Raw genomic sequence first — 25,471 nt, 5'->3', positions numbered from 1 at the left:
AAGCCATATTTGGCTTGACTTCAATGGATTTCACGTTTGTTTGCAAGTGTTTTCATATTTCCATTCTCTCATTGTTTGTCTGGCCTAGTAATCATATATAATCATAAACCTAGATCTACCTCACATACCCTCCCTCAACCTTGCTGTTGTCAGCATCAAAACAAAACAATTAATCCATCTGTGTCACAAGCCTTGTGTTTTCTATATATAACCATAAGGAGGGAGTTTTAGAATGTTATTTTAGGTGTTCTATTTTGGAATCCTACAGTTCAATAAGGATAACAGTGTTCAGCATTTCAACAGAGTATAAAATGTGCAATCCTAAATTATCAAGTGCTGAAAGGTCCAGTGCAGTCAAAAACTAGATATTCCTTGGTTTTATTCCTTTTTTTTAGGTTGGAATAATACTGTGAATTTAAGTTTAAGAGCTGTTTGAAAAGAATACCTGAAATGTCAGCCTGTTTTGGTGGTATGGAGTTTTGGCCTGCTTGGTGACACCATTTGGTAAAAAAAAATATATATATATATATATATATATATATATATATATATATATATATATATATATATATATATATATATATATATATATATATATATATCACCTTTATTTAACCAGGTAGGCAAGTTGAGTTCTCATTTGCAGCTGCGATCTGGCCAAGATAAAGCATAGCAATTCGACACATACAACAACACAGTTGCACATGGAATAAACAAAACATAGTCAATAATACAGTAGAACAAAAGAAAACAAAAAGTCTATATACAGTGAGTGCAAATGAGGTAAGATAAGGGAGTTAAGGCAATAAATAGGCCATGTGCGAAGTAATTAGAATATAGCAATTAAACACTGGAAGGGTAGATGTGCAGAAGATTAATGTGCAAGTAGAGATACTGGGGTGCAAAGGAGCAATATAAATAAATAAATACTGTATGGGGATGAGGTAGGTAGATAGATGGGCTGTTTACAGATGGGCTATGTACAGGTGCAGTGATCTGTGTGCTGCTCTGACAGCTGGTGCTTAAAGCTAGTGAGGGAGATATGAGTGACCAGCTTCAGAGATTTTTGCAGTTCATTCCAGTCATTGGCAGCAGAGAACTGGAAGGAAAGACAACCAAAGGAGGAATTGGCTTTGGGGGTGACCAGTGAGATATACCTGCTGGAGTACTAGGTTACTTCTCCCATAGATGCAACACAGTTTAAGCCTACATGTCTTACATTAAATCCAAACCAATAAATCAAAATAATTCAGACAACAAAACATGAATACAGTCTAAGCATTAGTGTTGAAGTGATGTTTATTTCAATTTGCATTATCACAATCAAGAACTCCTCAATGCAGCTGAGTGCACCATCACAGTGTTCATTGGATGTAATGATAATGTAGCATTTTGAAATGTAGTGTAATGTTGTTGGTTGAGATGTAGCAGCAGAGTGACATTGAGTGATCCTGGGGATAGCCTCTTTTTGTCAGTAGTAGGTCTCCTGTTCCACCCAACCTTAAAGAAGAGAACATTCAGAGAGAATAACACAATTAGTTAGATTTCATCTCGTCACTGAAAATCTCCATGAGTCAAATTAAATAATTTGTCCTTCCCAATACTGCATGCCATTGACATGTTATAACACAATAATTAACTTTGATGTAAAATTATCGACGCTATCTTAACAGCTTGTTTTCGTCCATAGTCCCTGAGAACTTACCTCCTGGGTTTCGTCGCAGGATGTATCTCCTACCCTCATCATAGAGGAAGATGAGCAGAGAGTAGGGTAAGGCACAGAACCACCAGCAAGGCCTGAGGAAAGAGAGAAGGAAAGAGAGAAGAAAAGAATAAAGAGATTAAGTTGAGCGTAAAACAGCGAGGTAATGCGCTTACAGGGCCCCTAAATGTCAAATGTCATTTTCTCTCTTGGTTGGGCAGTAAATGCCATTACACTTCAGTTAACTAGTCAACCCCAACTGATTCTGAGGCCACAGTAGTCTCCTCCACCCATTGTAATATCCATCCATTTTACCACTCATCCTTTAAAACGGGTGAGCTTTTGTTCCAAGCTGATATACAGAAGAGAATCAGAAGGGTCTACTCACTTGAGGGGGTACATTCTGAGGGCGACATCCATTCCAGGACAGTAGGACAGGAAGACAGCCAGGGCAGTTTCCTCAAACAGTCCGAAGATGAGAATACGGTTCCTGAAATGGGAGAAAAAAAAGGGGGAAGAAATCATGGATTTGATACCAACAGGGTGGATATCGATTTAGAAGTCAGTTGCAGGGCTGTATGCACATTAACTCCCCTCTGGCAAACAGTTCAGCTTCATCGTGACCAAAACCACCCCTGTGGCTGTGGCCCTCACCAACTGGCCAGTAGTGACCAAGGCACTATGCAATCTGTGATGCACACTGCATCAAGTATCCAACACTTAGTGACCTTGTCTAGAGGTTCTGGCCTCTTGGTGTAATGGTATAGGTGTTGGCTTGACAGTCACTGGACCTGGTTTCGAGTCCCGGTTGGGGCTACCCCCTGAATTTGCTACATTGGTGTCAGAAATGGGATGGTGGCCATGAGGTCACCGGAGAGGTGTGTACATGTCAGGGACATGCTATAGAGAAACGTGGGGACACACTCTCCCAAAGGAAGGGGGTAATGTAGCGACCTTAACCCAACACCTAGCAACCTCATCGAGCGGTTTGGTGTAATTATTAAGGTGTTGGCTTGACAGTTGCTGGACCTGGGTTCAAGTCCCCTGAATTCTCTACAATATATTTATACTGTAAATGTGTATATTCTCTCTTCCCTCTTACTCTTCAGTTCTATGCACATTTGATCAATTTTGTATATAATGCATTTAAACTTTGTGTAAATTGCTCTGTCTGTGTTCTGGCCTTTAATGTTGTCTATTGCTAGCAGCACCATATCACAAGTACATATCATATCACAAGTACAATTGTGAGTATGTGTAAATGTACTTGGTGAATAAAGGTGATTCTGATTCTGGTGATGTGTAAGTCAAGACCAGAGCAGTGAAGATCAAGTTTCAGAAAAAAACTCTTAGGACCCAGACCAAGACCACACAGATCAATGTGTGTACTCACTTCATTCCCTGCTGAAGGATGGAGTTCCTCCTGGTCTTACAGATGATCAAATCAGCCCACTGTACAACTACAATACTGGCGAAGAATGCTGTGTGGCAGGTGAACTCCACAATCTTTCTGCGCTCATATGTCTGAAGGATGCATCATAGACCATAGAGAGAGAGAGTGTGTAGAGAGATATATGGAAAAAAGAAGATTGAGAGAACATATGTTTATTACATTGGTACATTACAGTAGTGAAGATTACTGACTACTCTGTTACCAAATGTGTGGTGAACCTGTGTGCCGGCGGCAGCAGTGGCATTCACAAATGGTAGTTCTGGAGGAATAGTAGCAAGCTATTGACGAAGCCCAAAATAACGGAGAGGACTGTTGAGGCTACGGACCTGTATGTATGAATCCCTGGCTGTGACTGAGATGCTCCTTCTTTCTCAAGACCATCGATATTTCCTCTGCTGACTACCCGAAATGCAAGCTGTGCAACAACCCTGATCCGTGATCCTATCCATGACTTCTCAACGTTCTTGATACTGTATCAGATTTATTGATTTATTTTGTTATCTTGAATTTCCAGATATATACGCAATTCAGCTTTCAGCTGCCATGTATGCTGGAATAAACTAAACAAAAAAAATGGGAGAGAGATTGAAAAAGCTCTTATCGAGAACTTATCAGATCAAAACAAGGCCAATGCTAATCCGTTAGTACAACAAAAAGCAGAGTGGTGTTTGTGTACTTACCCACTGCTGGCCGTAGCTGTCCTCCATGTCGTTCATTATCTTGTTGTCCCAGTCCACACGCATACCCAGCAAATCCATGGGCAAGAACCCGTTCTCAGCCAGGATAACAAAGTATGTGAAGAAACCGGCTGTGGCCTGCATCATACCTGTGAAGAGTAAAAATGAGGAGAGTATTTTTGTCAGTGAAGAGACATTGATCAGATTGTTAATTTGCTATGAAACTGACTGGCCAACATACAACGCAACAAGACACGGTAAAGGCAGGCAAAACAGAAGAAGGGCCAAATTTACTCCTTACCAATTTGACCGTAGGCTATGCTAATGAGCCTCTCGTTCACCAGTTTGTCAGTTTTGGGGTTTCTGGGCTGTCGCTTCATGATGTCATTCTCAGCTTCTTCATAGGCCAGGGAGATAGCTGGGACCTTGAAGGTAATGATGGGAAAGATCACCTTGGTAACTTTGAAGTTAGTTCAAAGACCTTCCAAACAAACTCTAAAATGATCATGTACATTGTTCTTCATAACGCAGCAGAACACATGATCAGATTGTTCACAGAGGAGGAGTATCCACATCTGAAAGACCCACCATATCAGTTCCCAGGTCAATACAGAGGATGGTGACAGTTCCTAGGGGCAGTGGAATGTTGGCAATGATGAAGAGGAGGAAGGGTGAGATTTCTGGAATATTACTGGTCAGGGTGTAGGCGATGGACTTCTTCAAGTTGTCAAAGATCAGACGGCCTGAGGGGGAATAGAGGATGGGGGGAAGGAATAGTCAGGGTGATGAGAGAAGGATGGAAAAACCCAGCAGATTGATGGTCGTTGCCAGAGCTTCTCTTACCCTCTTCAACACCAGTCACGATGGAGGCAAAGTTGTCATCCAGGAGGATCATGTCTGCAGCCTGCTTGGAGACGTCAGATCCAGAGATCCCCATAGCAACACCGATGTCAGCCTTCTTCAGAGCAGGAGAATCATTCACACCATCACCTGTCACAGCCACAATAGCACCCTGTGGATAAGTAAGAGAGGTGTTAACAGATGTTAGAAACTCCAAAAGTGAGATGCAATCATCCTGACTGACTCATGAGCATGAATTATTTCAATAAAATAGTACCTGACGCTGGCAACCCTCCACAATGATCAGCTTCTGCTGAGGAGATGTTCTGGCAAACACAATCTCAGTGTGATGGGCCAAAATGTCATCCAACTGTTCGGCTGACAGGTCCTTCAGCTCTCCACCGTGGACAACACAGGCCTTGGCATCTCTGGAGGGTACAAATATAAGCTAAATATAGGGGCTTGTATTGGTCTGTTCTGATGATGCCCCAAAAAGGCTAAATAAATGTTGCTGTCACTCCCCTTTAAGTGTAGACGGTGTGATGACATACACTGAAATGATCCCAAACAAATTGCAACATACCTCGGATTGACCTCAGAAACGGGGATTTTCAGACGAGCAGCGATGTCCTCAACAGTCTCGTTTCCTTCAGAAATGATGCCCACACCCTTGGCAATGGCCTTAGCAGTGATGGGATGATCACCAGTGACCATGATAACCTAAGGGAAGGAAGGGAAGAGGAGTGGTCTGATCACAGTGGCTGCTATGTGGATTGACTGAAGAGTCGTGTCAAGTATTACATTGCCATACCTTGATTCCAGCACTCCTGCACTTTCCTACAGCGTCAGGCACAGCAGCACGGGGAGGGTCAATCATGGACATTAGGCCAACGAAGCACAGATTCTCAGTTGGGAAGTTCACCTCTTCACAATCAAACTGGAAGCCCTCAGCGAACTGGTCATCAGGGAGCTGGAAATGACAGAAACCTGAAAAAGACACAGAGTCAGAGACATGCCACAACAAATTCTTCATGTTCTAGACCAGTCAAACTGGATTGCGGTCACAAATAAATAAATTAAGAGTACAGATTATGATGGGACAATATACAAAATGTTTTAAGAAAGATAATTTTGTTATTGGTTTCTTTCAATTTTGAAAATGTCATGAATTGAAGGTTATTTGTTGATGTTAAAATTTAAAGTGGCAATCAGCAGTTGAAACAATAACAAAGCGGGCTCCCCACAGCTGGTTCGGTAAAAAGCTGAGGGATGGGGCTGGAGAAATGATACCCCTCATAGACAGAGCTATGGATGTAAGGATTGACCATCCATGATATCAAAATGATAGTTTAACCACGTTTTGAGGCTATTCAGTGTTGTTTTACATTTACTTTGTTTACAAACATTGGAGTAAAAAAAAAAGCTTATATTTCGGGTTATGATGGTTTACGACAGTTGAACTAATTAGGCATTTATTCAGTTATAATCTTCAAGAATCAATTGGTACTTATCAATAAGTCCAAAAATTGAGGATAAAAGATGTAGCAAATCCAGATTGCCTCATTAAGGTTATGTCATTAGATTTGAGGTGTGGTCGCAAGAAATTCTGGTTGAAGAAATGGGGTCCCCACTGAAACATTCTGAATACCACTGTTCTAGACTTTTCATTCAGTCCAATATTGGTGCCCTCTTACCCAGCACTCTCTCTCCCAGCCCTCCCAGCTCTTCATAAGCGTTCTGGAAGGCTTCCTTCAACTCGTCATTGAGAGTCTGTTCTTTGCCCTGGATCAAAATGGTGGAGCAGCGGTCCAGAATCCTCTCAGGGGCTCCCTTCATCACCAGCAGGTGATTGGACTCTCCGGCCACAATGTTTTTATGAATGGAGAGCTAGGGGCAAAATGAATTGGTTTTTGATCAGATGACACCATGAAGAGAGTTTAAATGTAAATTAGCAGGAAATGACCAGTAAGTAGCCCACAGTGCCAGGAAAACGAAAGTTCTGGCAACTTATTGGATGTCGATACAAAGTGGCCTTTCCAAGCTGATTGAGAAAAGCCATCCATCCATCCTGATTTTGAGTCTATCACACCACCTTCTACAACTCAGTTTAACCCGTTGTTAACCCACAGATACCACAGAGAGTGCATGTGGTTACCTGATATTTGTTGGTGGAGTTGAAGGGAATCTCAGCGATCTTGCTGTACTTTTCTCTCATGTCTTTGACAGACCCGCAGCACAACTCGATACACTTCAGCAGGGCAGACTCTGAAGCATCACCAGCCACATCTCTCTTGAGGATAGGTACGTTGTTCTGTTCTGCCAGGAAGACGGCGCGGTTGCACAGGCCAGCGACTCTAGCCAGGGAAGCCCAGGTGGCAGAGCTTTTGTCGAAGCAGGTACCACTCTGATTCTCTGTGGTGTCAGCCTCATGGATCTGGTTGTCGAACCACATGTGAGCCACGGTCATTCTGTTCTGAGTCAGGGTTCCGGTCTTGTCAGAGCAAATGGTGGAGGTGGAGCCCAAGGTCTCAACAGCTTCAAGATTCTTCACCAGGCAGTTCTTCTTGGCCATACGTTTGGCAGTCAGAGTTAAGCACACCTACAATAGAAAGCCATATTAGACAGTTACATAATCAACAAGTTTTGTTGTTAGGACTGAAGTTTTTGTTAAACATGACTTTTCATCAGTACTCACAGTTACAGTAGCCAGGAGACCCTCTGGCACATTAGCAACGATGATTCCGATGAGGAAGATGACAGCTTCCAGCCAACCATATCCCAGAATGAGGGAGAGGACGAAGAAAGACACGCCCAGGAAGACGGCCACACCGGTGATGATGTGGATAAAGTGCTCAATCTCTTTGGCTATAGGCGTCTTCCCACCCTCCAGACTCGTGGCCAAGGTGGCGATACGACCCATGACAGTGTGGTCACCAGTGTTGATGACGATACCTCTGGCAGTTCCTGACAAAACATGGAGAATATGGTTTAGAATCACAAAATGGCTAAGTGATACATTTCAAGTTATTTGAACTATTAAATCACTACGGCTAGTTACAGAAGTTATTTACCTTCAACACAGTTGGTAGAGAAGAAGGCAATGTTCCTTGTCTCCAGGGGGTTGTCATTGGAGAAATCCGGAGTACGTGTCTGGGGCTCAGATTCACCAGTGAGGGAGGAGTTGTCCACCTGAGTAGGAAAAGAGAATTGCATTAATACAACACTGAATGACACTAAAGGCGTCCGCATGCATCCCATCCGAAACAGTTCAGGACAGTTTGTCATAAAATATGACAACATTTTGTGCTGTTTTCATTAGTTTTGGTCTCCGGCAAGTTTTTTGGGGGCTGTTGGTGCACACACAAAAAACTTTGAGGCCAGCCGAAGTTCAGGAGCCGAAGTCTTTGCCCCTTCGTCTATCATTGGTCAACTAAGATCTCCTTAGCAAAAACATCAACATTTATGACATATTTCTTAAATTATCTTAGATTCATTCTGCCTATTTTGAGAAAGTGTATACTGGCTGTGGCATCTCAAAATGGACAAACAGTACTATTGTCACTTTTTCAAGCAAAGGTCTTTTAAGGGAGTAGGCCAGCCAAACTGAAGTATGCGGAACCCTTAGGCTACATATCTGACCCATGATCTTGGATTGTAAAGTACTCACCTTGCAGCCGCTGGCAGAGACAATACGCAAATCAGCTGGGATCCTATCTCCTCCTTTCACCTCCACCAGATCTCCAACCACCACTTCTTCAGCGTTGATGTTCTTCTTCTCACCGTCACGGACAACCAGGGCTTGCTACAAGGCAGGTGACAGGATTACAATCTGTAGACATGACAATACAATCAAGTTCTTCTCCGAGGTGTTTGAAAAGGCAGAAGTCTAACCTGTGGGACCAGGTTCTTGAAGGAGTCCATGATCTTTGAGCTCTTGGCCTCTTGGTAGTAGGAGAAACAGCCAGTGACAATGACGACAACAGAGAGCACAACACCCAGGTACAACTGTGAGGGACAGAAACGAAGAGGGAGAAAGACTATGAGACTATTACGTTACAGTTAAGTTAGAAAACCCTTTCATGCACTAGAGGCATTGTAGTTTTTGTTAAGTCTCAAATTATCTCAGAATTCTATAATTCTCACATTATCATTAGCTGGCTCATCCTCGGAGGCGGCCTGGATTCCGTAGGCCAGGAAGCAGAGCATTGCACCAATCCATAGGAGCATAGAGAACCCACCAAAGAGCTGCCTACAGAACTTCACCCACTCAGGGGTAGTGGGAGGAGGGGTCAGGGTGTTGGGGCCATCACGAAGAAGGATCTCCTTAGCCCGAGCTGAGGTTAGACCCTGGATGGGGGGGGGGGGGGGGGGGGTGAGAGAAAAGGAGAGAGGGAAAAGGTAGAGTGAAGAGAAAGGAGGAGGGAGGAAAGCAGGAAGAGGGAAGAGCAAGAGGCAGAGTAAAAGGCAGTAGAGTGATTACCTATGGAACTCAAAACCTTCCCCTCCCCTTTTGTCAGCAAGAAAATCTGTCAAACGAGCCCCCCCCCCCCACCATACCTCGCCCCGCCCCGCCCCTCATCACTACATAGTGCTTTCAATGTTCCCGTGTGAATGTGGCCCTTGTAGTGGAAATTCTGCTTAATCCCTGGATCAAATATCAACAGATCATTATCTGTGCGCCTTCACCAAAATAGTGTTTAACTGTTATCCTTTCCACACAAGACAATGTTTAGGCCTGTCCTAATTGTACTCCACACAAAGCTGATATTGCAGATATTGTGTCCCCTGCATTAGACCTACCCTATGGCTTGTTAAAAATTGTTCATGTGAATCTGACTTGCTGTCACACAAATGGAGAAAGTCTCATCCATGTGTTCTATGCAGCGTTTTAACTTCCACTCACTGGCATGTCTAATGTTGTGTTTTTATGCTGTGTTTACTATGTATGCCGCTTTTACGGCCAGGGCTCAGTTGTAAAAGAGATGTACATCTCAAAGTGACCTCTCTGGTTAAATAAAGGATTCAAAAAATAAAATGAAAAGAATGTAATGGGAGTCACACAATCGGAAAATATATATTTGACTCCAAACTCTGTGTAAACTTTAGGAAGACATAGATGTGTTTCATGTTCAAAGATTCAGTGGTAGATAGTGATGTGATCATGACTTAGAAGGCAGATGAAGTTCCACCTACGATATGACCTGGTGCCGTAACCTCCACGACCTCAATGCGCTTCAAATTACAGTCAGAAATCATCCGTAGGAGCAGCTGATACAACTGGTTTTAAAAAACAGAGGCACACACATATTCACTCACTCACCCTGGCTAAGTCTGTGCCGTATTTCCTATGAAGTTCATCCAAGGTCAACTTGTGGTCATCCTAAATAAGAGAGGGGGGGGGATAGAGAGATTGAGAAATAAAGAAACAGTTGCTAGTTGAACTAGGGAGTTCTCTCAACTTTTCCCCCATGGCGAAAGTATATGCAGCACATGCATAGTTATGAAACACATTCCTCTGACAATTTGAAATGATCCTAGGTATGATGAGGTTATGCTGCATCGGTTTCAACATAAACCAAAGATAAGTCATGTGTTTCTTTATGATGGATGGAATTGTCTGGTTCACATTTCTGCTCTGACACGTTTTTATTCTGCTCCTTGTATTTAAAAAAGCCGTTTCCAAAGATATGCTACTGTTCCTCTGAAGTTTAAACGCAGGCCATTGGGGTTTTGAAACTGCTCCCAAGGCTCACTGCAGAGTAATAGTAAGTCAATTAAAATGCTAATGAGCTTGATGCACATTTGAAACGTTGTGTGTTGTACCTTTTCTGATCCACAGAGATGAATAGGCTTACTGTTAACCTTAGTCTTTTCTTCCTGAAAATAGTTTTGATGCTATATCACACTATTTAAATCATCTCTGGGGCTACGGATTAACATTTTTGCAGCCAATTCCAGTGCTTTGATGTGTAAATTGCATTTCGATAAATGTGCATTGTTCATGTCAACTACATTAGATAAATATAGTTAGTAAATGAATAACTAATCAGTTTTCCTCACCAGGTCAACTTCCTTTTTCAGATCGTCCATGTCCTTCTTCTCCTTTGCTTTCTTCACCTCCTTTTTGCTCTTTTTATTTCCATTGTCCTCGGAGGTCGCCGCCAGCTTATAATCATCTTTCCCCTTCTGTATATCAGAAGGCACGTTAATGATGAGAGAGTGTGAACTATCGATGTGCCTCTTTCCTAATGAGGGCTTAGATAAGGAGTGCATTCAGAACTTTATCAAATATAGAACTTTATTTTAAAAACCAAGAAGCAGCCATGACCCGAGGGCTAAACTTTTAATATGAACTGCAAAAAAAGGACATATTTTTTTAAGTTGAAAGAACACAATATAAGTAAATCCTGATACTTAAAAGTGAAATCCAGACTTACTCCAAGCCCCATCCTTGCACTGCTGTTCTAGGACTCTCAATCCCAGTGGTTTGTAAAGAGAATATACTTGCTCCTTATCCTTAGAAACTCCACCTGTTACACGTTTACACTTCTCTCTCTCACTTTCTCAACGTCTCGAGTCACCCCAGAGCTCCCTGGATAGCTAACTGAGGTTTGAATATATTTATATACCCGACTGGTTTACCTGCCCAAGGGGAGGTACACAGGAGGAATGAGGCAGGTGAGTGGAGAGGGGGCTGAGGATGGGAGGGGTTGGGGAGGAGGAGGGGGATCTGTGAAATGTAATTTATTTATTTATTCAACCTTCACCTATACAGCTTGGTCATTTTGACGACAAGGCCCCTGAAAGAAAGAATCCGTCTGACGTTGACGGTAATAACAGTGTGTAGTGGAATGGAAAAGAAGTTGACAGTAATAACAGTGTGGAGTGGAATGGAAAAGAACGAGGACAATGAATGAATAAAGATCATTTTCTTTCTCTCTGCTGCACTTACTTTCTCACTTGTTGGTTGATTTGAAAGAAATCCTGCACCTTTGAAGCTAAATAATATCACGAAAAGCTGTTGAAGCGAGCATAAAGAACTGTGTTTGTACATTTATTCTCACATTTGAAACAGAAGTTGCCAGTATAGAAACCAAGGCCATTGGCCTTTGTTCGGTGGCGTGTTGGTTGTTGCAATTATAACAAACAATACTGACTTTGACCCAGAGGCCATCTTATCTGCCTTCCAACTGGACAACGTCACAGCGCATTCATTCCTTGACCTTTGCTGTCACATGTAAATCCACAGGTTAAGATGGAGGCCGTGGGGAAGAGTGCGTAACCTTGACACACTCAGGGAGAGGTTGTACTTCAGGAGGTAGGGTGGAGTGCCGCGGGTGTCTGTTTAGTAAATGTCTGGCTGTTTGTGGTTGTCAGTCTGTGGGGAGAGGCGGGTAAGAGAGATAGGGGGGGGGGGGGGGGGGGGGGGGGTGTAACACCAGTTTATTTAAATAATAGAAACATCAAAACTTTCATACTTTATTAAAAACCCAACATAATCAAATAGACTTGATTCATTTGACAAAAAAGTGTAAACCTTTAAAGTTGGTAAGCCATACTCTCTTAAATCGGCGATATGTCAATTCTTCCATAGTAGCTGTTATACCTTGTGGAGTGTAGATGGAGATTTAGAGAGGGAAATAATGACATGATAGATGGATAGATAGAAAATAGAGATGGGTAGACAGAAAAGAGAGATGGGTAGATAGAAAAGAGAGATGAGTAGACAGAAAAGGTGAGAGTTTCTGAAAGGTAGTGTGTGTTTTTAGAGATATGTAAACTGTACTGCGCCACCTTTATGTATACACGATGGGAGGTCCTCGGGACAAGTTAAGCACAGGTCTGTCAAATGATTGAGATGAACAATAGTTAACCAAAGTGCCAAGGTTTATTAACATAGAGGGCACAAACAATGGATTGACAGCAGGGCAAGAAATACTACCAAATCTCCAAGACTCAAACCTTGCATGTAAAATACTTCAAGGAGAATATCATGCAAACTTAGAGTATATTCACAATCATTGTAAGATAATATACTTGTGATTAAAAAATATTTGTAAGACGGCATACCTGATGAAACATTCTTTGTTAGATATCATACTCAATATGAAACATTCTTTGAAAGATAACACACTTGTGATAATTAGCATGCTAAAGCACACACATTAATTCTTAAGACTTGCCACTGCTCTCTAACCAAAATAACCCCCCAAAAGACAACAAGCCCTGGAAGGCTCTGGGGAAGTGGTAACAAAACAAGACAACAAGCCCTGGAAGGCTCTGGGGAAGTGGTAACAAAACAAGACAACAAGCCCTGGAAGGCTCTGGGGAAGTGGTAACAAAATAAGACAACAAGCCCTGGAAGGCTCTGGGGAAGTGGTAACAAAACAAGACAACAAGCCCTGGAAGGCTCTGGGGAAGTGGTAACAAAATAAGACAAATATACAAACAAAACATATAACAAAGAAAATTCAACTAGTTTGACTGCCAAAACAACACCAAATATTTTGCCTGAATACCAGCTCATTCGCTTCAGGCAGACTCAAACTTTTTTTTTTTATCCTACCTACCTAATATAAGGGACACAAACTAACAATAAGTAACGTTTTGCTAATACTTTCTTCATTCTTGATTCAGAAGTAAAGTCTATCTTATAAATGTCTGTGTTCAGTTGCACGTGGTTCTCCCAAAACCAGATAATATTTTTTAAGGTTTGTAGAATCCACGTTTTGCACCAAGTGAGGAGTTCCCTCGCCATAACAGCTGCCAGACATCTTGCATTTCCCAACATCTTTACAGGAACTAGTCATTTCTATGCGACGCGTCCATGGCCACGTGTAAAAATAGATGACAGCGCATCACACAGTGCGACCAAAACAAAGATCCAAACACATGCATGAGGCATTTCTCTCTCGATACGAAACTTCGATTTTTACTATCTTTCTGGATCTTCTCTGGTTTTTGGAGAACCACCTGCAACTGAACATGGACATTGATAAGATACACCTTTCTTCCGAACGAAGAAAGTATGGGCAAGAACAGGTCCTCGTTTCCCAGTTGCGATGTAACCAGATGCATCTTTATTTACGTTATTTATGAGCCAACTTTTCAAGTGTTTCCCCAAACAAGCACGTAGCGAACGTTCACTAAGTGCGTCGTTAGACCTTGTGTCGATACTGATAGGATCAAAAGAAAGGCAGCGCTGCTCTCGGGTCAGCTTTGTCCATTCAAATCTTACCTTAACATTAGAACTATTTCACAATAATGACGACAGGTCAGCTCCTAGAGAGAAATTACCACCTATGGCTGCAAAAAGGTTATTGAGGTGGTTTATTATGCTTCCCTAATAATAATGCACAAAATCACAGATTGGGCACGTTGTCACACATCATGAAACACATTGAGGCAAAACATTTTTTTTTACAGACAGTAGCCTAGTCGCAAAATAGAACTCCATTGACTGAACATGAAATAGATTTCAGTAAAACTGAACTAGCCTATAGAGGCCCGTGCAGCCGATATATCTTTTAATGCAGTCATCTCGGTTCTCATTTGAAGCATTCATTTATCCTTCACTTGTTCGTAACAACTGCAAATACTTTGGATACTTTGTATTTGTAGTCAACTTGGTTCTATAGTTATCGGCAGTCGCAGTCAGACAGATAGAATGTTGATTCTATGTTTAGCGGAGATCCTCTATGAAGACAGTGACGCGGAATGGCAAAAAAAAGCATCTAACGGTGCACCTTGGCTGCTCTACGAGTGGTCTGGATCACTCAGAGATGTGCAAAGGTTTTTCAGAGCTGCTTAACTAACGAAGGCTATGGGAAACACCTGGGCTACTAAAGCTACATCGTAAGAAGGTTCTAACGATGATATTAACGCTACAAAGGCTCTGGGAAACGAGGCCCTGGATAGTTGAAAAATTGCTTCCAACCCTTTCTACTAGCCAAGATATATTGGCAACTATGGACGAATTCACATATCGCTAACTCTGTCCAGGCCTACACAGCCAACAAAACGGTGTCAATGCTGTGTCTCGCAGACAGTGTTGATCGCGGTTCAAACCTGCGCCGAACACGTCACTGAAACACAAATCATTGTTTTACATGGCTGTCGTATACTTTAACAAGCGGTAAAACATCCACAGACCAACAAACAAAAGTTAGCTTACCCAAAGTTCGACTAACTTTGACAAACACAGCCAGCATGGATGGGTGAACAGTGAAGTGCACCGTCTCTTGTCCTCCGGGGTGGAAACAAAGATCCCAAACAAAGGTATTTATGGCATCGCTCACCTCATCTCATACCAGCCCATAGGTGCAACTGGCTACAGAGACAAGGGAGGAGGTAAATATGGAGATAAACTGTGTGTGTCTATGTGTGTGGTCCTTATTTAGAGCAAACATGACCAGTGTTTACACTTTTTAGAGGTGACCACTCCCTGCATTAAAAAAACGATTGTGGACAAACAAACACAAAATGGAACTGGCACCTGTATTTGAAATGCTTGAGCCCCATCCGTTCTCACCGTTTCATTTGTTGCTACCCAGATAACTGCAAAAGAGGTAAGTTCTTGGAAAACTGACAATCAAAGCGGAAGTGTATGATTCTGGGGCATTAGCACAGGGGCCTGTTTTCATATGTTTAATATCCCAATGGTGAATAGGTTTTGTTTTGAGAGGGAACTCATTGCTGTTGCCCTAAATTGACCACTGTGCCAATTGAATCTCAACAAGGAGACTGTAATAATCCCTCAACACCTGTGGAATTCCAGGACTCACTGACTAGAGAGAGAGGGGGAGAGAGAAAGGAAACACACACAACTGCACATAAACAGCCTCTTTGATTATGTGGAATCATTGTGGATTACACAAGGTTTAACCACCATGCATTCATACCAGTGTCAAATACCTAAACCAGGGTCATTCATATCCTGGCCTAGAGGTCTGAGCAATCATCCCATTGGCCATTCACAATCTTTCCATTCCTAATCCTACAGGGATACACATCTGATCAACCCAGATACAGTTTACTGTCTTGATCAGAAGTGAGTGAGGAAGAGGAGGGGGAATTAAAGGATGTGGGTAGAGTAGAGAGACATTCGTTAGGGAAGAGAGACTCAGGTGTGAGAGAAAGAGAGTGAGACTGAAGAAAGAGATGGTGGAGAAAACAAGAGAATGCGAGGAAGAGAGAAAGAATGACAGAAAGAAAGAGAAATACTACAGGTTTCATTGAATCATGTCTACTGGTCTCTGGTGGGTGTCCCTGTCTCCTGGTGAAGCTGTCATGTGACCAAGCTCAGCGCCTCTCATGTTTCTCTACCGCAGGATCACATCCATCATCACAAAGGGGCAGGAAAGGGAGGGAAATAACTACAGAAAGTTTAAAAGAGAACGGAAGAAGCAATAAGTGGAAAAACATAAAGAAAGGAAGTAAACAGGAAAGAGAGCGAAAGAGAAAGAACAAAAGTTTAGTCCAGAAAGTAAAAAACAGAGAATTAAATAAAGGAGAGAGTGTAACAGGGCTCTGCCAGTGCCAGCCTCCTCGCCTGAGCTGAGACTTGGCACACAAACAAAGAGCCTCTGTCCAAATCCAGAGAGGGCACACAAACAAACACACACACACAGTCACATACACAGTCACACACACACGCACACACACTTGGTGGCCTGCTGAGTGTATGGAACAGCAGGGGAACACTCTGGGGATGTCATGGGGAGTCAGATAGCAGAAGTCTTTCTCTTTAATCATCACTGAGTCCTGGGTAACACTGAGACCTCACACACACACACACACCTGCTTTTGAAAAACTAGATGATTACTTCTTGGATTACTTTTAAATTCAGAAACAACTGTAGCAAAAATTTCACACACGATTTAGAACACATTTGTTATTGTGCATGGCTAGTAAAATATTCAAAGTGTAACGTTTGGCCGATTGTGAAGAAGTATATCACTGTTTTATTAAAACAACAATACAAAACCAATATGAATAGCCGCTACCATCAGAGGTCTGGTCAAAAGGTGCTCTCGTCCCCACCCGAAACGCCGTCAGGCCGAAGCCCCCGCCCCCAGCCCAAAAGGGATTTTCCAAGGGCGGGATGGACCAAGCCCCGCCCGATGACCGGGTGAGCGCACGCATAACCAACAGGACCAGCACACACACTGTTCACACACACATCGCTCACAGTGTGAAACCAAAACACCAAACATACATAACTAAACACAAAACATCCCCACCCTCACTCCTGATTGGAGGACCTCCAACCTAAACTTGATACTGTGCATGTGTGTTTATATTTACAACCCTCATTAATTCCAACCTTCAGATCAACCCATCTTTCCCAGTAAATCATCATTCTACCATTTCCTCTTGCAATACATCCCTCCATTCTACCATGGTGTCTCACTAGTGACTTGAACCTCCCCATCTCCAAAACAAACATTTTTTACAACCATTCCTGGACCGGACTCCAAAAACAAGCCAGCGATGGACAGTACCAGAAGAGATGCTCTATTGATTCTGTTTCCACGTGGCAGTCTGCACTGGTCTGACTGTTCAATGCCCCATAAACTGAGCATTGTTTTTGTATAATAGCTTAAATTGAAAATAATGGATTGATGCATCAATTGTTGTTTTGTATATCAGTTCATAAACCCGATGCCATGGTATTGAGACGAGGAAAATCTTTAATTTTATGCTGCATAGTTGTCAAACCTCTTGACTGTAAGTGAAACTGATACATTTTACGATTTATGTTGGTCATTTTAAGACATTTTTAATTGGAGGCAAACAAACTAATTCATTACTTTCTCTTTTAAGTAATTGCATCTTCCATTTTTGTGGCAGAGCTCAGCTGAGTTGGTTATCATTTTGTATTGAGCACACATCTCCATACACCTTGATGAATTGCTTGTATGACATCATTTTACCATCGTTGTAAACAATGTCATTCATAAACATGATACTCATATACATTCTTTCTGGTTTATCTTCCATCAGTACATCAGGAGTTTAGCCATATTATTATATGAATATTAGGGGTGGCAGGTAGCCTAGTGGGCCAGTAACCGAAATATTGCTAGATCAAATCCTAGAGTTGACAAGGTAAAAATCTGTCGTTCTGCCCCTGAACAAGGCACTTGTTCCTAGGCCATCATTGTAAATAAGAATTAGTTCCTGACTTGCCTAGTTAAATAAAGGTTCAATAAATACAGATATTTGCAGTAATATATATTCTGCCTCTTCTGGAGGATAAAATTGGAAATGTAGCCAACATGGCTTCCTCCTTTAAGAAGGAGGATTATTTAAAGAAGGTTCCATTGTCAATCCACCGGAAATTGATCGTTTTAATCTTTATAAGAGCAAAGAGCCTCTGTTTAAACATAACATAGCCTCTCTTAGTAGACTACTGGAAAACCAGTTTGCATTTAGTTACAGTTTCAAAATAATAGAAGCTTTAGGAGACAGGTGTAATGCTTTGATATTGAATAGTTTTAGCCCTCCAAACTCATATTCATTATATAAATGTACTCGTTTAACTTTTACAAAAGTGTCCTCTGCAGTGGTGTGCCTTTCTTAATTTTCTGAAATCCATACTTTTCCAATAAATGTTAATCAAATACAACCACTCACTGTTTCCTTTTTGAGATTAAATTGGCACAGTTGCCTTCTTAGAGCAACAGCAATGAGCAAACAGTCTGGGGTTGTATTTGATTAATGTTTATTGAAAAAGTTTGGCTTTCAGCAATCAAAGAAAAGCAAGCTCCTGACGAACAATTGTTGTGCTGACGTTGCTTCCAGAGGCAGTTTGGAACTCCAAAATGAGTGTTGCAACCAAGGACAGACACATTTTACTGGCTACGCGCTTCAGCACTCGGCGGTCCCATTCTGTGAGCTTGTGTGGCCTAACACTTCGTGGTTGAGCTGTTGTTGCTTCTAGACGTTTCCACTTCACAATAACACCACTTACAGATGACCGGGGCAGCTCCAGCAGGGCAGAAATCTGACTAACTGAATTGTTAGAAAGGTGGCCTCCTCTCTGACGGTGCCACGTTGAAGGTGAAGGAGCTCTTCATTAAGGCCATTTTACTGCCAGTGTTTGTTTATGGAGATTGCATGGCTGTGTGCTTGTCAGCAACGGGTGTGGCTGAAATAGCCGAATCCACTAATCTGAAGGGGTGTCCACATACTTTTGTGTATGTGTATATCACAGTATATCACAAAAGTGAGTATACCCCTCACATTTTTGTAAATATTTGAGTATATCTTTTCATGTGACAACACTGAAGAAATGACACTTTGCTACAATGTAAAGTAGTGAGTGTACAGCTTGTATAATAGTGTACATTTGCTGTCCCCTCAAAATAACTCAACACACAGTCATTAATGTCTAAACCGCTGGCAACAAAAGTGAGTACACCCCTAAGTGAAAATGTCCAAATTGGGCCCAATTAGCCATTTTCCCACCCCGGTGTCATGTGACTCGTTAGTGTTACAAGGTCTCAGGTGTGAATGGGGAGCAGGTGTGTTAAATTTGGTGTCATCGCTCTCACACTCACTCATACTGACTGGTCACTGGAAGTTCAACATGGCACCTCATGGCAAAGAACTCTCTGAGGATCTGAAAAAAATAATTGTTGCTCTACATAAAGATGGCCTGGGCTATAAGAAGATTGCCAAGACCCTGAAACTGAGCTGCAGCACGGTGGCCAAGACCATACAGCGGTTTAACTGGACAGGTTCCACTCAGAACAGGCCTCGCCATGGTCAACCGAAGAAGTTGAGTGCACGTGCTCAGCGTCATATCCAGAGGTTGTCTTTGGGAAATAGACGTGTGAGTGCTGCCAGCATTGCTGCAGAGGTTGAAGGGGTGGGGGGTCAGCCTGTCAGTGCTCAGACCATACGCTATACACTGCATCAAATTGGTCTGCATGGCTGTCGTCCCAGAAGGAAGCCTCTTCTAAAGATGATGCACAAGAAAGCCCGCAAACAGTTTGCTGAAGACAAGCAGACTAAGACATGGATTACTGGAACCATGTCCTGTGGTCTGATGAGACCAAGAAACCTATTTGGTTCAGATGGTGTCAAGCGTGTGTGGCGGCAACCAGGTGAGGAGTACAAAGACAAGTGTGTCTTGACTACAGTCAAGCATGGTGGTGGGAGTGTCATGGTCTGGGGCTGCATGAGTGCTGCTGGCACTGGGGAGCTACAGTTCATTGAGGGAACCATGAATGCTAACATGTACTGTGACATACTGAAGCAGAGCATGATCCCCTCACATCGGAGACTGGGCCGCAGGGCAGAATTCCAACATGATAACGACCCCAAACACACCTCCAAGACGACCACTGCCTTGCTAAAGAAGCTGAGGGTAAAGGTGATGGACTGGAAATGCATGTCTCCAGACCTAAACCCTATTGAGCATCTGTGGGGCATCCTCAAACGGAAGGTGGAGGAGTGCAAGGTCTCTAACATCCACCAGCTCTGTGATGTCATGTGGAAGAGGACTCCAGTGGCAACCTGTGAAGCTCTGATGAACTCCATGCCCAAGAGGGTTAAGGCAGTGCTGGAAAATGATGGTGGCCACACAAAATATTGACACTTTGGGCCCAATTTGGACATTTTCACTTAGGGGTGCACACTTTTGTTGCCAGCGGTTTAGACATTAATGGCTGTGTGTTGAGTTATTTTGAGGGGACAGCAAATTTACACTATTATACAAGCTGTACACTCACTACTTTACATTGTAGCAAAGCGTCATTTCTTCAGTGTTGTCACATGAAAAGATATACTCAAATACTTACAAAAATGTGAGGGGTGTACTCATATATATATATATATATATTAGTGAACACAACTTGCTAATTAGACAGTAAGCTCCATTAATTTAATCATAGTCATTCTTTGTTGTGTTGAGCATTTCCCTTATCCATAGCTACTGTAGCTACCTAGCTACCCTACTCTGACCTCAGATTAGCTGACATAGCTTGTGAGTAGAAAATACATTTTTGCATTGTAATTTCAGAATGTCCATAATATATCTGCAGTAATCCTGGAACAATAGTGTTTGACAGTGTCACTTCAGTGTTGTGATTGGCTGTGATATAGGCCTGTCGACTTCCCCCACTGGCAAAATAAGCTGTTTTATCTCGTGGAAACCGGGGCAAGTGGCCAACGTAGGGCAAACGGTCAATGTAGAAATAAATCACTGTCATTTCCTGGTTGGTAAAATTCGACACCGTTCGCTCAATTTCTGTTTATGTAAGAAAACAAGCGCGGAATAGTGCAGGGAATCATTGTACCATCTGTGAAATATATTTTCAATAACAAGATAGTTTTTATAGCTGTTTGAAGCTGGTGGACCAAAACCGTAAGTTTCTGCCATGTTACGGGGGGGGGGGGGGGGGGGGGGGGATTTGTTTAGATTGCAACCTAGTGCTGATGCAATTCAACTAGCTTCCACAAACTGTAGGGGAGAAATTCTGAGAAATGATATGTATAACACCTTTAATGTAATCAGTCATGCACATGCTGCCTATGCCATTTATCTCGGGATACATTGCTGCTCGTGTGTTTCCGTGTGTCCACTTTACTCACTCCTGTCTTTCAGTCTGTCTTCCTGTTCGTCTTTCAGGAACATGAATCAGAGGGAGGTGATGAATGCAGCCAGAGTACTGTACAATTTCTAATCAGCAAAGGTGTGCCTCTGCTCCCTCCCTGTATAACACAGAACCACATGGAAGACATCTGACACATTGCATTAGTGATCTAATGTTGTCACTTCTGTTGACATCGAGTGAATGTTAAACAGGAAATGTCATTGTAGGGAAGAAGCACCCAGAGCATTGTTCATCATTGTTCCTCATGTCCACACACACAGGGCACCTGGACATGGTGCACTTCCTGTTTGTTAGAAGCTGGGGCTGATTAGATGCACACAACACTCATGGTGGCGTGTATGGTGAGTACACACACAGACACACCGGCTGCTGTTGGACAGCGGGGCACAGGTCAACAAACCTGCTGACTCTGCTGTGTCTCCGCTGACGCTGGCGGCCTGTAGGGGACATGCAGAGCTGGCTGCCCTGCTGATGGAGAGGGGATACGATGAGGGACACACTCCACACATAGAGGTTACACAAGAGGGCCAAGAGGAGATGGTGGCGCTGCTTTTGGCAAGAGGTATGGGCTTCTTCTCTCTGGGTATGAATTAAACCAGTGCCAGAGCTTTTGTTTAGAGACTATACCTACCATATTGACCATCTAAGCTCAGTGCTGATGCAAAATATGAAACCCTGCATATTAATTTATAAAGATTTTGTATCATTTCAGCCAGTAGTTCTGAAGGTAGTGCTCACGAGCCAAAAGGGGTCCCGAAAATGTTGCACAACTGTGTACAACGTCATCCATTTTCTGTGATATGTTACTTCCTGTATAAAACGTGTTTGTGCTTAATATCCCGTTCAATCTATCATTTGATGTCTCATTGTAGAGCCGTTAGAAGCATAACTCGAGGAGAAAGGGCTTTTTGATCTGTTCTTGTTTGTCACGTCAATACATCTAGCTACAGCACTCTCACATTTTATACAACTTGGTCTTATGTACAGAGTGGCGGTCACTCTCTCCTCAAGTCGTGTCATTACAGACTGAAAACCTTCCAAGATTTTAACGTCGGCAATTGGAAGGAAAATAAAAGTTGAACACAAGGGTAACTGAACTTTCAAACAGCCAATTTGGTCGGCAGCATGTCAAGGCCAAATTTGGGCATTTTACAGTCCATTTCCTGAATAACGTATAATTCTGAGGGTCTGGTTTGAGCATGCCAATTATTTCCAGATTGGCTCATGACATTAAAAGCTCGAAGAAGAACAGAAGGTGCCACAACATTTTAGGCCTCAGGTTGCTCATGTGGAATGGAATACAGTTGACTACTACAAGTAGTTTACAACGAATGGGTGTGTTTCTATGCGTGTGTCCGTGTTCATTTCGTCAACAATAACTATGACTAAAAATATGTGTCAATTACCTATTTTTCCTGACGAAAACGAATGATGAACATAAAAAAATGACATGAGAAAAACTGTGACAAATGAGTTTTCATTTTGTGATGTGATGACAAGAAATCCATAGAGACTAACGGACATTCAATTTGACCAGAAGCTCCTTTTTCATCTATTTAGTCCAATCATAAGCAAGCATGCAGAATATGTCATGCAATCCTCTCATTGGCAGAATGAACTTATTTCAGTTGGTTGTCTGATTAGGCTGACACAGCTCCCGAGCGGTCACTTCAGTCGCTCGTCAATCTTCTGAGAGATGTGAAGTTTGTCTGCTGTCCTGGATGGCAGGATACTTGAGAAATTGTTGGGCATTGTTTTGTTTGAGGTAAAATAAGCACCAAATCAGTGAAAATTGTCGTTAAATGTGTTTATAGACCGATTATACAGTAGACTATCTATAGACCAGTGAATTATAGACCAGTGACAAGGCTGGTCACATGAAGGACAGAGAGAGAGATGAAAAGAGAGAGAAAGAGAGTGAAAGGAGAGAGAATTGAAAGGAGAGGCTGAAAAGAGTGAGGAGACTAGCAGAATAAAGGAGAGGAAAATGAATGGGGAGAAGGAGAGAGAGAGAAAAAGAGTAGTGGAAAAGTTTGAGCTCATGAGCAGAAGGGGAGGAGGGAGAGGGCTGGCCTTCTCTGGTCACATGACCTGTCTGTCCTTGAGGAGGTCATTGCTGTCCCTTACAATCACTCTTTTTGTCTTTCTTCCCCCCTTTCCCCCCACCCCTGTCTCTCTGTTCCTCACCAGAACAAACTGAAAGGGAACTCTGTTTTCCTACCTCTCTCTTTCTCTCTCTCTTGCTCCTCTCTCTTCTCTCTCGCTTTCTCTGGTTGTTGGCAGAACTGAATGGAGGGACTCCGGTGTTACGCAATACTGCTTCCTGTAGTGCCCCCGCTCTCCTCTGTCAATGACACTAACTCAATTTCCCAATAGGCAGGTGTATTATAAGCCCCCCCCCCCCTCCTCTTCCCAAATTCCATTCTTTACCTCTTCTCTCCTTCCCTCCTCTCTGTGACTGGAGGGATTGTCCTTCCCTTGGGGCCCTGGTGTTCCCTCATGGAAAAATACTAGAAAACAGAATACTCTGAACTAAGACACACACACACACACACACACACACACTGTGACACACACACAGAAGAGAGAGAGATAGATACAGAGAGAGAACAGAGTTTTTTAACCTTTAACCTGATGTCCCCCTGAGTCAAACATCTGTAATCACACTGTGACATCTGCTCATGTGTTCACTTCATCACTCTCTGTCACGTGTGTGTTTACAGTATATGCTTTATCCTGTGATGATATGCCATTGAGGGGGAGGGGGGATCCTTAAGAGGTGTTGTTGATAGACATACAAAGGGCTAAATCCTGCTGTACAGTAGAGTAATTAAGAGGTGTTGTTGATAGACATACACAGGGTATTGCGAATGGCCATGACACACTTGAAAGTCATTTCTCATTCATGTCAAGCTGAAACAACACAAGGACACATCTCTCTCTCTCTCTCTGTATATGTATATATATATATATATATATATATATATATATATATATGTATCCCTCTTCATCTGTCTCTCTCTCTCTCTCTCTCTCTCTCTCTCTCTCTCTCTCTCTCTGTATATATATATATATATATATATATATATCCCTCTTCATCTGTCTCTCTCTCTCTCTCTGTATATATATATAACCCATGTCACACCCTGGCCTGACCAAAATAATAAAGAAAACAAAAAATACTAAGACCAGGGCGTGACAGATGCAAACTCTAAATTGACCCTGATTTAGCCGACTGCAGTCAATGAACAAGAAGTCACTGGTGTGTGTGTGAGTGTGTTAGGTTATGTTGCCACGGTGCTCTCTCCCCATGAGATAGAGCCCCTGATGATCAATGTGTGATCTAAAGAGGCACGTCTCAAATATCAACAACAAACACATACACATACACACGCATACACACGCACACACACACACAGAGCCAGAACATCCATCACCACCTCTCCATTCTATACATGAACACACACATATACAAGCAAAAATGCACATACATACACTCCACTTACACATGGTAATATATTTGCTATTGCTGTGCATTCCAGACCATAATCTCTAAAGCAGGGGCTTTGGGCATGGACAGAGGTTGCCTAGCAACAGTTAACAGTTGGTCAGGGTTGGATGGGCTAGCTTAGGTTGGTTTTTGGTGGGGATATAGAAATATACACACGTGTACACACACACACACACACATTATTTTTTTTAAATAAAAAAAGTTAAAAATATTTCACCTTTATTTAACCAGGTAGGCAAGTTGAGAACAAGTTCAATTGCGACCTGGCCAAGATAAAGCAAAGCAGTTCGACACATACAACAACACAGAGTTACACATGGAGTAAAACAAACATACAGTCAATAATACAGTAGAAAAATAAGTCTATATACAATGTGAGCAAATGAGGTGAGATAAGGGAGGTAAAGGCAAAAAAGGCCATGGTGGCATAGTAAATACAATATAGCAAGTAAAACACTGGAATGGTAGCTTTGCAGTGGAAGAATGTGCAAAGTAGAGATAAAAATAATGGGGTGCAGAGGAGCTAAATAAATAAATAAATACAGTAGGGGGAGAGGTAGTTGTTTGGGCTAAATTATAGATGGGCTATGTACAGGTGCAGTAATTTGTGAGCTGCTCTGACAGCTGGTGCTTAAAGCTAGTAAGGGAGATAAGTGTTTCCA

The 25,471-nt window shown here is 42.4% G+C and overlaps 1 protein-coding gene across 5 annotated transcripts; it reads right to left on the bottom strand.

The window, feature by feature from the left end:
* Nucleotides 1-1,281: 1,281 nt before the first annotated feature.
* Nucleotides 1,282-15,070, bottom strand: LOC100136184 (Na/K ATPase alpha subunit). Of its 5 annotated transcripts, XM_036981849.2 has the most exons (23): nucleotides 14,847-15,043; nucleotides 11,830-12,050; nucleotides 11,625-11,690; nucleotides 10,733-10,858; nucleotides 9,993-10,052; nucleotides 8,816-9,019; nucleotides 8,564-8,677; nucleotides 8,340-8,474; nucleotides 7,744-7,861; nucleotides 7,368-7,636; nucleotides 6,828-7,271; nucleotides 6,367-6,559; nucleotides 5,484-5,659; nucleotides 5,256-5,392; nucleotides 4,950-5,100; nucleotides 4,676-4,844; nucleotides 4,421-4,575; nucleotides 4,134-4,257; nucleotides 3,836-3,981; nucleotides 3,096-3,226; nucleotides 2,091-2,192; nucleotides 1,706-1,797; nucleotides 1,282-1,500 (listed from the first exon to the last, which is right to left on the bottom strand). In XM_036981849.2, the coding sequence occupies exons 4-23, from the start codon at nucleotides 10,760-10,762 to the stop codon at nucleotides 1,472-1,474; spliced, it is 2,979 nt and encodes a 992-aa protein (XP_036837744.1). In that variant the 5' UTR covers nucleotides 10,763-10,858; nucleotides 11,625-11,690; nucleotides 11,830-12,050; nucleotides 14,847-15,043; the 3' UTR covers nucleotides 1,282-1,471.
* Between the last annotated feature and the right edge of the window lie 10,401 nt (nucleotides 15,071-25,471).

The sequence above is a fragment of the Oncorhynchus mykiss genome, chromosome 7, assembly GCF_057628025.1.
Source record: "Oncorhynchus mykiss isolate SJ-2025 chromosome 7, ASM5762802v1, whole genome shotgun sequence".
Lineage (NCBI taxonomy): Eukaryota > Metazoa > Chordata > Actinopteri > Salmoniformes > Salmonidae > Oncorhynchus > Oncorhynchus mykiss.
Note: the sequence above shows the minus strand (reverse complement) of the source record. Positions and strands in the feature narration are given on the sequence as shown.